General features: G+C 38.4%; 1 protein-coding gene across 1 annotated transcript in view; it reads left to right on the top strand.

Moving 5' to 3' along the window:
• The window catches only part of WDPCP (WD repeat containing planar cell polarity effector), a 147429-nt gene that overhangs the window by 70362 nt on the left and 62533 nt on the right, over positions 1–14534 (top strand). Inside the window, exons 11-13 of the mRNA XM_058802338.1 lie at positions 4802–5411; positions 9082–9270; positions 11758–11881. Of these exons, the coding sequence (XP_058658321.1) occupies positions 4802–5411; positions 9082–9270; positions 11758–11881 (923 nt within the window). The remainder of the gene's footprint in view (positions 1–4801; positions 5412–9081; positions 9271–11757; positions 11882–14534) is intronic.

Below are 14534 nucleotides of genomic sequence, written 5' to 3'. Positions count from 1 at the left end.
GAAAGTTGTGTTAAAATCAACATGAACTTTATTCTGCAAACACAAATTAACAGGAGGTGCTGATGCCAGGGCACAGTTACTGTAACACTTTGCATTTTTCTTCACCATTCTTATTTTTACTCCATTTAGTGCTAGTGGGAATGACTGAAATTATACTTCAATCTTGTGGAAAAAATAATTTCCCTGAGAGAGAATATTATTTTTCTTTCTCCCAAGAGATAATATTTAATAGTTATTGCTTTCATATTGTGCCTCGGATTTGTGAAATAAGCACAGCAGATCTTTTCTGTGTGAGCTGTCCTACAGTTTCTGGAGTGCTCAGAAAAACATCTACCCTGTGTGTCTAAATGGCTGAAATACCTCTTACACACATACAGCAAAGCATGTGAAATCCTCAGTGTCACATTGTGTTAGAAGATCAATGAATAATACAGGATAAAGATGATGATGATGATAAATTTTGAAAGAAAATAAGAATAAGTGTTGACTGAAGATCTAAATAATAAGATTGCATGTAGGTCTGTAGATACAATGAAGCCAAATAAGTAACCTGGAGTAGGAGCTTTTCATTTTTATTTAGAAATGTTTTAAAACAGGGTGTTTTTTTCCCTTTCAACTTCACTGCGCCATATTTAAAACTATTTTACTCTGATGTGCACCACAATTCCTACTTTACATTTCTAATTAAAATGTTTGTTGCTATTTGGAACCTCACTGTGTGAAATTAAATAAGCACTTTTTTAACATCCATAAAATAAATCAAACATTCTTTTCTCATCTGAAAGACACACAGTTCAGTCACAGCAAGCTTATTTCTCTGTTTCTTTTGTTTTCTTTTTTTCATCTGCCTGGTAAGCCAATTTTCTGCTTAAGAACTACTGGTTAAAACTCTTACTTATTTTGCTATGTGGACTTTATCCTTTCCCAGCACTCTATGCAAAATACTTCAATTTTAAGTGTTCAAAAATTTTACTGAGAAGAGTGTGATAGCCCACATAAGCTAGCACTATTATTTCTCTCAAACATAAAATGAAAGAGAGTGTTTAAAATAGCATGGCAGGCCTCTTATTTACAAAGACTAACAAATTCCTTTACTTGGATTGTTATGATTCCTGGCTCTAGGATTTGGGAACCTGGCATGGATAGCATCCCTCATCCTGCTGATGAACTGGAGTCCCAGGCAGTACTGCAAGGGGAAAACAATATAAATGTGCAGTAGTGGTGCATGACTACTACATTAATAAAGGAAATATGTATTACATACACAGTATTTAAATACATGTACTGTATTTTTGTAGCATTCATGTCATAAAAGTTTTACATTTTTTAATTAATGTATTTAAAGAAAGTAATTAGTTTTACTTCATGGAAAATATTTCCAGAAACCTTTTCTTGAAATCCAAGACTGAGTGCTTAGTCCAAGATTTATGGAAAGTGTAGAACATGGAATGGACTATACACCCTACCTTGTGATATGACAGCTCTGTCTTTTCAGACCATTGCCCTGTCCTCTCCTCCACAAATCTGACACTCGTTCTACCCATTTCTGAGGAAACTCCTCCAGCTTTTGCTTTCCCATTCCATAAGCAAATGTTTTGTTAAATGATTCAATGTCACCTTTTAGGGTTCCAGAGAACTGCTTCTTGTCAGGAAGGAATCTCAGTGGATTTCTTTAAATGGAAAGCTAAAGCACTATATGCACTACATTTACTACCATGTGTCTACATACCAGATGGGAAAACAATTGACAGAATACCATCTTCTTGGGGGAAAAGAAAAAAGAAAAGTTTTGATTATTAGACTTATCTTTCAAAAGCATTATTAAGGTTTCTGTAGTTGAGTGTCTCTCTGCCTTAGTTTTCCAGTTAGTGGCATGAAGATTGAATAATAAAACTAATTTCTGACAGAGAAACCCAAATCTTCCCTCTCAGATGGAAGAGAATGTTCATTTTTGCCCTTCAGAATGCTGAATACCAGATACATTCAGTAGAACTGGAAGGCAGAACAAAGAGGTCTCTTGGCTTGGTTCTCTTTCTGCAAGAGGCACATGAGGCCACTGATGCATGAGAAGCAGCTTATCTGTTCCAATTTGGGGAGAAATGTTTCTCTGTTTTCCATCAGAATTTGAGCAGCAGTGCCTAGAAAGGTTTCATTTAAGCCTTATGTGTTTAAACAGTATGCCAAACCTTATGTTCTGAAAGGCAACAGAGAGTTTCTCTCCTTGCAGGAATCTTTTCCTAGTTTAGAATTATATACAGCAACCAGACCTACCCTAGACTTCATTTTAAGGATTTGCTCTCAAAACTTTGTGAAGCTGGGAAGCTTCTCATCTCAAGACTCATTAGATTAATCTTCCAAAATGGAAGATTTTACTTCCTTTGAAGTTCTAGGTGGTGATCATAATTTTGTCCTACTTTTGTTCTAAGAAGGCAGGACAAAATGATGAATTGGTTGCAGTTTACTTGCTGACTCTCCAACAATCATTTGGCAACATTTCTTTTTCTGTGACTGTTTCCATTGCTGGTTTCCTCCAGTCACTGCTATGGAGTTGAAAAATCCATGTTTCACATATTTTCTTCTTTATTGCCTAAACCTTCAAGGCCAGTGTCTCTTCCGAATTTAATTTAATTTGATGAGAGCTTTCAGGCTCTTATCTCTCATAGGCCTGATTATTTTGTGGATCTTCATGAATTTCTTGGAGCTTTTGAAGAGTTGTCCAGAGGATAATTCTGGTTTGGGGTCAAAATATGTAGCAGAATAATGCAGTGCATTGAAACTTCCCACAGGAAGACAGAAAAGTGAATCCAAGAAAGCCTCAAGGCTCATTTCACTGAAGTTATGGAAGCTTTGAAGACTTGCTTGGGCAAGATTTCTGTTTCTCACATTTGAAAGGAGCTACCTGAGTCTATACATACTCCTAGGGAAAAATGCAGAACAAACAGTAACACTTCACTTTGTCTTTATTTGGGGTTAGAGAATTCTGTGGTCACAGTAATCCTTTGTCCACAAATAACCTCTTTTAGGAGTTTCCTTGTCCTGCAATTTAACACCCTAATAAACACACTTCAGCAGTTCTAACGTCTGCACAGTCGCCACTGCAAGGTTTTGTGAGCATAAAATGACTTGTTGCAGAGGCTAAGCCATTGGTGAGGGAATGGTTGAGGTGAGAAAGTGTTTTTCAGATTAGAAAAGTATTGTAATCTTTTATTTCCTCTTTGACACATATTTTCATGGATCTCTGTTGAGATTGGTTGGTGTGGGTTTCACAGGTTAAATGCATTGGCTTCTGCATCAGGTGCTTTTGCATTAAGTGGTTCTTTGCACGTCCCTAGCTACTCATCTAAAAGTAGCAAAGATTTTTGTATTAACTGTCATCTCTTTCCAGCCAGAGCATTGCAATAATCCTTTTTTTTTCTCTCTTTTGAATGAGAAACCCTTTTGCAGACAAAATAAGTAAACTGTCAGAACAAAAGATCCTAATCAGTCTGATCAAAGTCCCAAAAAGCTTGTTTATAAATTTATCAGTTACTTTAGAAGTAATGGATAGTATGCCAAAAAAATATCTGAATTTCTTATTTTCCTTTACAGGATGAAAGGCTAAATTGCATATTCAGTTGGTCTTGTGATCTGTGGAAATCAAATTTAAATTGCTCTAACATTATGTGGGCCTTTCTGTTTTCACCCTGAAATGTCTAGATTTCCTTCCTCATCCTCTCTCTACCTTTTAATCACATTTTTACTCCTTTCTGTGCTTTCATACCACATGGACTCAAGGGGCTTCCAAAAGTTGTGGCAGGTCAGCGGCTTTAATTTACAACGTGGAGATTGCTGTGGGTATACATGAGAGCAGGATTCAGCTCAGGTTCACGATTTCCTTTCACTCTTTATTTCTGCATGAACAAACACCAGCAAGTTTCTGACTGGCTTCCACTACTCTCATTCTTCTAGAGCCACAGGTTTTCTCTCTATTTTTTATGAAATAGCTTTTCATAAGTTCATCTGTAATTTATTTACAATTGTTGTTTCTCTCATGGTTTCCCTGCTCAAATCCTGTACAACACCTCTCATTCAAACCCATTTATCATAGTGCATGAACCTTCACTGGTCTCCACTGCTGCTTCCATCTCTTGAGGGTTCTTCCCATGTTTCCACACTCCAGATTCTTGCTCTTTGCCAGCTGCTTTTATCACATTCTGCCTTTGTGCTCTTCCTCCCATTCATTTAACTTTCAAGTACCCTGTAATGGTCCCCTCTTCTGCTATCACAAATTCATTATTTCTGCATCTAAACCTGTATGGCACCCAAGAACATCTACCACCTACTCATCTGGCAATGTACAGTAGGTGCTGTTTTAACATGCCATTGTTTCTACCACTTCAGAGTAATATTTTCTGTTACCATGGCCCAAAGCAATTGATCAAAAATCCTTTAAGCTTGATGATAAGAGTAACATACAGTAGATTTTCCCCAGAATTTTGGGATTTTTAACCCAGACCACTTGTGAATAATTATTCTTTTACATCAGCCCTTTCTCCTCTTACCATCACTGACCATCCCCTCTTTTATCTTCAGTTCTGCTAACCTGTTAATAGGTGCAGACAAACAAATATGGCTCAAACTCTCTTGCAGAGTTTTTTTAATCAAATGAATTAATCTTTTAAATGTTAAAAGAGTAGATTTCAGAGCTCCATTTCAAGAATGCTTACTTATGACTGACCCACAGGAAAGCTCATTCGCAGCAGTCTATTTTCAAGAGTAAAGGGCCACAAATGAGTACCAAAAGGCTTTGGATATTTTCCAGGTGCTGAGTTACGTGCGCACGGAGTGGGAGCCTCTGGATGCCAGGTTCAGCTGTGTGCAGCCCCAGCAGGTGCTGACTGTGGAGCGCTCGGTGTCGGCGGCCAAGGAGCCCATGGCCGACAGCTGCGTCTACAAGTGCCTCAGGAACCGAATGCAGTGTGCCGCCGTCACCCGCGTCCCCCTGCCCGCCAGGGCCATCAGCTGCTGCAGGGATGTCACAGAGGACAAACTGGTGCTGGGCTGTGAGGACTCCTCAGTAGTTCTGTTCGAAGCCTACAGCCAAGTGACTCTGTTGGCCCAAGCCAAGCTGCTCCCTGCTATAATAACCTACCACCCTTCCGGAGCCGTGCTGGTGGTCGGCAGCTCTCAGGGGGAGCTGCAGCTTTTTGACACGGCGCTGTCCCCAATTAAAATTCAGCTCTTGGCACAGGACTATTCACCTGAGGCAACTCTGCAATTCAGTAAACACTGTGACGTGCCCACCAGCCTCATCCAGATCCAGTGGGCAGCTCCTCCAGGTGCATTTCCCAGTCCTGACAGTGTGGATATTCATGATCTTTTGTTGGTTAGATTTGATAAAGGACCCTTGGGAGTGCTTCACTTTAAACTTGGTAAGTTACTAAGCACATCTGTCGAACCTTGAGCTGTCAAAGAAACATCTGTATCCCACAAGGTTGGGAACACCCTAACTTTAGGTATATGAGACCATAGCCTTTAAAGCAAATTGCTCCAAAGATATCTGAAGCTACCAAGGAGTTCTTTATGTTTCACAATAACTTTATACCTTTTCCTATTCATAGAATAGTACCCCAACTTCTGTCTGATCAGCATCCCATAATGTTCCTCACTACTCTTAGAAAGCATTACAATTTTTCCTCTGGAAAATTCATTTAATCTGTAGTATATGATCTTAAGAATTGTATTCATTTTGTAGTAATAACCCTAACAAGTTAAAATAAGCTATATTTAATAATAGAACAGTAATGCTATTTTCTTTACCAAATTTTTTTTCTGCATGTGTGATGTATATTGTCCAGCATTCTGTTCTTCCTGGCTTTGGTACAGGAAGTTGCACCTTTTTTTCCTTTGAAGATTTTCCACAGAAGAAGAATGATTTTCATAACCTTCAGAGAAGTTTGGTCTCTCAAATAATTTGGAAGGAGTTGTGAATAAAAGAAGTAATAATGCTAATTTTAGAATTTGTATAGCACTTCTCTTTTTAGGTGTGAAGAGAGTTTAAAAGAGTAAAACCACAACTAACTTCCTTTTACAAGCAGAAAAACAAGAAGCAGCAAAGAAAAGCTAAAGGGCTTTCCAAGAGTTACACAGCGGCTGAATTAAGAATAAACCCCTGCAGTGGCTCATCAGTGAGAACTGTATTCATTTCATTCAAGTCAGGCAAGTTACAGTGGTGCAAGCCCATTGTGGGAGCTAAAAAAACAATCATGCTTAAACCCTCTGACTCCCAAGCCAGTGTTTCAGCAGGGCAGACAGCCATCCTGGAAATTTTCAGCATTTTGCCCATTGTCTGTCCAAGAAAACAGGATTACTTCTGTAGATCTTTATGAGAGTTTTTAATGATTCTTTTGTATAAAGCTATTGAGATAAGGAAGAAGCCTTTTTTATAAAAAAACCAAAACCAAACAAATTGCCAAAATACCCAAAATAACAACCTAGGTGATAGTAAGATTTGAAAATCTACTTAATTTCTTTACTTAATGAGACACACATGTACTTTTGTGAGGAAAAAACTGTCTAAAATTATCAGTGACCTAAAAATTTGAAAGACCGAATTAAAAAATTCTAAACAAGTTTGCTACTGCAAAAAGCTAAATTAATGTAAGAGGATGTTAGTAACAAAAAGATGTTGGAATGACTTATAGTTGTGTAGTTTTAAAAGAGCTGATCCGGATTATTGCTGTTATCAAAAAAACCAAAACTATTTAAAATAACACAACTATTCAAAAACTATTTAAAAACCTGTTTACATGTTATCAATAATTTTGAGATAATTAGCTGCATTCAGTTCAATGACAGGTTTAATAGTTACAGTGTACCCCAGAACACTAATTATAACAGCTATTTGATGATTTTGTGCATGTTGGCCATCTAAAAGAAAAACTCTCTAAATTATCTCTGTCCTGATTTGGTGGGATGGAGTTGAGCAGGAGGCACTCTACCCACCTCTGCCTTGCTTTTCTTCAGTCCTCCCTGGTGAGGTTTTCTCACAACAGCTTTCCAGAATGCACAGCTTTCCCCTTGCTATCTTTAGCACATTTATGTTCTTACCAAGGCAAGCAGGCTCTCAGTACAGGGATTTAGAGGCCTTTCCTGCTAATTGCCAGCTTGTAAACTTAATTGGACTGTCTCCCTGGGCACTGTTCCTAAATCAATTAGGCAGTGAGTTGGCTGTCACCTCTTTTTCCCAAGCAGGTTGCCTGGAAGCGCACCACCCAGGAGAAGTCAAGCATCCAAATGGGAAGATGTTGACCTCTACAGCTGAAAGTTATCACATTTTAAAATTCATTCTGTATAATTACTGTAAAATCTCTTCTAGGAAAAAGGCAAAGCTGTCTCCCTTCTTCCCTCTCTCCCTCTTTGTAGTCCACTGTGCAAAAATATGCTGCTCTCTATTTCATCCTGGTGTTCAGCTTTACACCTCATCTCTTCAGTTTGCCACACTGCCAGGGGAGCACTGTGTTGATTAGTAAGTCCCTCTTCACAGTCTCAGCAGTTTTTAGGTTTCTGCTATTTAGAAATAATGCAGAACTAATAAATAAATTAATTAAATGCATTAATAAATTATAGCAAAAAAATTAGGGGCTCATGACAGCAAGACCCAGACAGGCATTCAGGACTGAAATAAAATCCATGAGTAACACATGGCTTGGAATTGTTTCCCACAGAAGTCTGTTAAGAAACTATGTCAGTGAGAATAGGCAAATATGTTTTTAACTTCCAGCTACATTATGGTTTTGGACAAGTTGTGAATCTCCATTATGCTGTCTATCCAGATTTATTTCAGGAAAAAGTCATATTAAACATGCCCTCAAACACTAATGGCAAATATTTTTGCTGTCTAATGCCAAACTCATTTCCAAAAGCGGCTTCTTGTCATTGATGCCAACCCAGATCTTGGATAATGCCAAATGTGGTGCTGGTGCCAGTGGTTTAGCATTGCTGGCCTCTAAAGGCATTTAAAATATAGTATTGTATTTAATTAACATGAAAATAAGTATTTTCATTTTCACTGAGAGGTTCATGTGGAGATTGCTCAGCTGCTGTAATACTTCAAAAGCACTAAACATTTAGGAAGAATGAAATATGCCATAACTATTAGATATTAACAACTTAAACATGGCTGTTGCTCAGCATAATGTCCATAGGCTTTAATATATGCAAATATAAAGTGAACTACATAGGACTGGCTGGGGTAAACAAGGCCTGGTAACAGAGAAGAGAAGACCTGTTATTTAGAAAACATACCTCACAGAACTTTCATAACTGTTTGTGAATATGTGAAATAAGAAGCAAGGTGAAAAAAGGGGAGAAAAACATCTGAATACAGCTTGAGGAGAATTAAACTGCAGAGAACTTGCATATACAGAAGTGATGTTTTTGGGGAAAAACCTTACAGACTCACATTTAGCAACAGAGAAGTACTTAATTTTTTAAGCATCATTAAAGAAAGGTTTTCTCTTTGGAAGCTGAGATCTGCAAGTCAAGAAACATCTGTGTGGCAACCTGTTCTTGGTTTCATGTGCAACTGTAATTCAAAGGTCTGTAGTATCAAGATGATGATAACTTCCATGGTATCCACTCAGAAAAAAAGCTCCACTTAGAGAATATTCCCAAGCTAGAAGGACATTCCAGAGCAGTTACAATATGGAGAGTAATTGAGTAAGAGTTGCTTTGGAGCTGCTCTACACTTGTATGCAAAGATACATCTGTGTGAGACAAATGGTGAGGTTTAGTGTTGTCCAGCACTATTTCACTACAGGGAGGAGATGCTGTTAAAGTTATTACCTGCCTTGCAATAATGATAAACTCCAAATAAAGTTATTCCACCTTGTCTAAACCAAATTTCATTATGTAATGTTGTCACCAGTGACTTTTGGCTATATTCATTCATATCCGTGTGTGAAGTTCACTGATGATTTTTATCTGCTGTCCAGCACCCTCAGTCTAAGTATACCATATGAAAGGAGTCAGCTACTGGTTTACATACTCTGTATAAAAGTACGAACCCATTATCTCTGGTTGTAATATTTCTTGTCAAAGGTGTGCTCACAAGGGGACAACTGGGCCTTGAGGAAATCATCCACCAGTACATTCGTTATGATGAGATACAGGAGGCAATTAATGTCCTGAGCACCATGAACTGGAACACGATGGGGCAGCAGTGCTTTATCTGCATGAGTGCCATTTGCAACCACCTCCTTAAACAAAAGCTTACACCAGCCAGAGAAGGTAAGGGACTGTTTATATTTCTAATGGATTTCTGTGGTGTCTTGGTAATTCATGTGTGGATTATGACTGTGTATTTATTGACTGTATAAAGAAGACAGTAGTGAGACTCCAGAGAGTCAGCCCGATTATGGTACCTCATAATCACATGTCATTGTAGGCAAGTAATTTCAATAAAATCTGGACCAGTGCATTGACTACATTTTAGTTTGTATCAATAGTGACACTAAAATAATGCATATTACAATATATATATGCTATAGGCATTACTTAATATATATAGCACTAGCATTATATTCTGTAACTTCATTACATTCTATAAATTTAGCTTATGCTACAGACAAAGGTTAGTTAACACAGGATTTAAATATTGTGTTATATTCATGCTGAGACAGCACCAACTTATGGAGAGATATTTTCCTGAAATGGGGACAAGAGGTTTTAGTATGTTTTTTAAGGTACTTTCAAAGGGTCATTCTTTCATTACAAGATGCAAAGGCCTTGAATACACTATCCTCTGCTGCCTCCTTTAGGATTAAAGCATTTGTCCTCACTGTAATCTAGCCCCCTGCAGTAGTAGCTGGGGTCCCTCAGAAGAAATTATGAATTTTAAGTTTAGCCCTGTCTCTGCTAAAGCCTGGTGTGGTGCCTTCCTCTTGATTTGCTATCTTGAAACTCAATAGACTTCAAGATTTGAAGTGCCTTGATTTAGAGAAGGTGTTATCCTCCAGTCTAGCAGGCAGACAGCTGGAGACCAGGCATCTTTTGTGGGAAGAGAGAATACGCAGGATGCTGGTGTGTTTGATGATAGAAAAACTCCAAGGTGTCCTACATTGCTGCCAAACCATCAGCTATCCCATTTTGTGGGATCTGATTAAAAAATGTCTGTGTTGCAAACATATAAACTCTAAATAAAACATGCTTTGAAAAGGACCTGTGAAAAGGGCTGGCTATGATACTCTTCTAAAAATATGTACATTATATATAAACAGATGTCTGTGTGTTTCCCCCATGCAGCTCCCTAACACTGTTTACAGAGGAAGGAATTTTATTCCATCCAGGAGTTATTCTATCTAAATCTAACAAATTTGGCATGGTAATTTGTTTTCTTTTTTATTAACAAAACCCAGTGGGACCTTTTATTTATAGTGATGGGGCAGTTATCTTTGAGATCTTTATCCTGCCTTCAACATCAAGCTGGGCTATTTAATGAATGTATAACTGTGCCAGTAGTCACTCATATTCCATGTCAGTTGAAATACTTCAGAAGTTCAAAACATGCTGTCAAGAAAACAGCAATGGCAAGGGAGTATGGCTTGTTTTTCTATTTTAATCTAAATTGACTGCTGCTTTGAAAGAAAATACCTTTAAAGTTCGACTTATCTTACAATCTAGATTGGAGATAACACAAAACTAATTTACTAACAGTTTGCCTGTGTAACTAACAGTACTATTAGCACATTTAGTGCTATCAAGCCTAATAAAATCAAATGTAACTATGTTAGGAAGTAAAGAGTAATTGTCACTAAATACAGAAATGCCTCGTTCAAACAAACATTAATAATGGCAAATCAATGAGATTCTGTCTGCCTAATGAGACAACAGGTTGTATTTTGCTTGTAGAGCAACATAAATACAAATACAGCAAATACTTATATAGCAAGTCCTCCTTTTTCTGCCTATAAGGCCTTGTACTACATTGTTGACTCTGCAGCAAAAGTCAAAGAGCATAAATATTATTGATAATTTAACTTCCTTTCAGCTAAGTGTGTGGAACACCTAAGTATACTGTATGTTTACTTCTATTGTTTATAACGTATTAAAAATGTGTAGAAAAATGCCTGAGAGCTTGAGCTGTGGAGTACAGCAGTCAGAAAGTATTTAAAGAAGAGAGAACTTGTGTAACAAAAGGGCTTTATTTTATTGATTACATGGGAGGTTATCCTGTTTCCTACCACTACATGCTGTCAAACCCTTAGGGTTTCTAGACTCTTTTATTTAAAAATTTTAAAGAGCTGTGGGCTGAAGGAGGTTCCTTAGACCTCAAGGCCATCACAAAGAGGGTTCTGTTACCCGCTGACCTAACACAATAATCCCTGAAAAACTGAACTCCCTTGTTGTTTGCCTAAGAGGACAAAGACTATTTGAGCTAATTGAGAGTTGATCTCTACTGGACAATCTTGTTCACACTGTATTAGTCTCATGAGTCACTTTTAGTTGTAGGCTGCTGGTGAGAACTTGATGTGTTATAGACTTCTTTATCCTTTTGATAGCTTTTGTTGCTCAAAGTCATTGTCAGCTGTGCCTGCAAGCCAAAGTTTATATGCACATTTCTGTTTATACAATCTGTCATATTTTAATTTCATCTGTCCTTCAACAACATCACATTTCATCACTGTTTGATGAATTTGACTGACTGCAAACATGAGCAACCTGTTGTAATTGAAACTCATTCACTTGTTTCATTGCTGCTGTGTTTGAATTCCACAGCACAGCTTGAGGCAAGCCTTGGAACCTTCTATGCTCCAACAAAACCTCTCTTGGATAGAACTGTGCTGGAGTACAGGGACCCCATCAGCAGATATGCAAGAAGGTTCTTCCACCACCTGCTCAGGTGAGTGACAGTTTCAGCTTCTATCTACTTAAAATTAATTGCATATTTCAATAACTACCTACTTTTATGTGGTTAACATTTTCTAAGAGGACCACCGCTGAAAAAAATGCATTAGTTGTTAATGTTTGTTTAACTTGCACTTTGTTCCTTTCAAATAGAGTAATGCAGATAAAGTGCTATTCAGAGCTCTTCTGTCATCAATACATTTTAAATGAATCACCCTTTCCCATTTAGCTTGATAGAAAAAAAGATACCCTGCTTCTGAGAGATTAATATTCATCAACTGCTTGCAGATTAGTTATAGAAAGAACTTAGAAACTTGGAGAAAACACTGAGTTTAGAAAGATGCTAGAACACAAACACAGTCCAGGACATTTTTGTCTTCGCACGACTGAAATATGAACATTTTGTTAGTCTCACTTTTAAAATTCTCATATGTAAATTCAGGTTCCAGTAATTTTCAATGCCATTAAAATAAGAGGAGAAAATGCAGTGTTGAATTTGTCTGTAAATTGTACAGACTCATAGAATGATTTGGGTTGGAAGGGACCATAAAGATCATCTTGTTACAACCTAGCCACCATGGGCAGGGACATCTTCCACCAGACCAGATTGTTCCCAGCTCCATCCTAACCTGGTTTTGAACATTTCCAGAGACAAGGCATTCACAACTTCTCTGGGCAACCTGTGCCAATGCCTTATCACCTTCACAGTAAAGAATTTCTTCCATATATCCAAACTAAATTTCCCCTCTTTCACTTTGTAGCCATTACTCCTTGTCCGACTACTGCAGTACCTGACAGAGTCCCTCTCACTTCCATGTGGGCTCCTTCAGATGCTGGCAGGTTGCTATGGGGTCTTTACACAATCTTCCCTTCTCCAGACTGAGCAGCCCCAACTTCCTCACCTTGTCTTCACAAGGAAGCTGCTCTGATATTAGATGAGAAATAATAACAAATTCAGTAAGAATTTATACTACATTGCTTTTGTGTTGTATTTTTTTCAACCCATTATAAATATTGATATGCAGCAGTTCAACCTGTTCACAAATATAGCTGTGATATTCCTTCTGGGAACTATTCAGTGGATAAAATAAGGAGAAGTTGCCTTCTGAATAATGCAATGTTTGTAACATCTTGTTACAAACAAGAAGAAGAAGTGTAGATGGACATAGTGCAAAGACTGACAATGCACCCTTTTGCAGTGATTCATCCAGACTGTATATACATTGTCTGCATGGGCAAAGCAAGAGTTACTTTGATAGCATAGAATGTGGTTTTTCCAGATCTAGAAGACAAATATTCAATATTGTCTTCTACATTTTGTGTCTGAAGAGGATCATCTTCTCAGTGAACAGGTCCATTCCAGTTGGGAAATTATTCCTTGTGGAAGAATGATCCAATATTTGCATAATATGTGCCAATCTTTCACTGGAGTTTTCTTAACACACATGGCCACAACAGTGGGTACAAACTCTGTTATTGCCTTTCTCCTAGAAACCAGCAGGGAAGATGCTGTTGTGGCAGTGGCCAATTTATCATGGCCGTGGGCCAGTTGCCTGCAGAGGACAGATGCAGGAAAAATGCCTCAGAGATTGCTGAGAGGTGTAACTCTAGTGCTCTTACATCTGCAAGAGAAAGGTGTGTTCCCTCTGACTCAGGCTTTGCTTCCAAGTGCTAGTAGGCATGCAGAGGCATGGGGCCCTGGCTGAGCTGCCAGCCCTTGAGGCTGCAGCTGAAACACTGACTCAGTCCTCCTAAAACAAGAACCTTCAGTGTCAGAACGCTGCCTGGACAGCGTGGGGCACAGCAGGAGGTGTGCACGAGAGTCTCCTCATGTCTTTTACCTCCCACTGTAAAACAGCCTTTGAACAATCTATGGTTGTGGCAGTTTTTGGAACAAATTTGTTATTTTGCTGTTTTCCTATTTTCAAAGGGATTTGTATTCAACCGAATCAAAGTGATAGGATCATGTGATTGCTGCAGAACAGATGGTAATGCTTAAAGCTTATCTCAGAAGACATAATCTAAGTACAAAATTAAATGTTCAAATATGGGAGATTTATCTGATAGAAAGCAAGGAAATGATGTTCAGAGCTGATCATTATTGCATTAAAGTGGCTGTGCCTTAATTGGTGTTTTTTTCTTTTTAGATGTTTTCTTAAGTGACTAGAATGATTTAAATGTAGGCTAAGCAGAGAGAACTACAGATTTGTTGGAGAATGGTAAACCATGGTTCTGGGTGAGTGAATGCCAACCAGGCATGATGCAATGTCTAGGAGGATCATAGGGAGGCACAGTGCCCACTAATTCAGACACATGAAAGTTGCAGCTGCTGCTATTACATTTGTCTGTGATAGACTAGCAAGGCAAGGCACTCCTGCCAGCCTGATTTACAGCTGTGGATTCAGAACAGGAGAAAAGTGAGAAGGGAATTATGCTCCTGCCTTCTCAGGTCACCATGTTATGCCCATGAGGACACTGAAAATGGGGAGTTCCTCCCACTACCTGTTTGTCAGGGAAAGCAAGGTCAGGTGACATGGAAGGAATACAGAGGTGCTGTTCACCACTGCAGGGAGAAAATTTGTGTGGCCAAAGCTCAACTGGAGCTAAAGCTGCCCAGAGCTGTGGGAGACCATAAAAACAGGTTTTTT

This window comes from Ammospiza caudacuta, chromosome 3 (assembly GCF_027887145.1).
Source record: "Ammospiza caudacuta isolate bAmmCau1 chromosome 3, bAmmCau1.pri, whole genome shotgun sequence".
Lineage (NCBI taxonomy): Eukaryota > Metazoa > Chordata > Aves > Passeriformes > Passerellidae > Ammospiza > Ammospiza caudacuta.
Note: the sequence above shows the minus strand (reverse complement) of the source record. Positions and strands in the feature narration are given on the sequence as shown.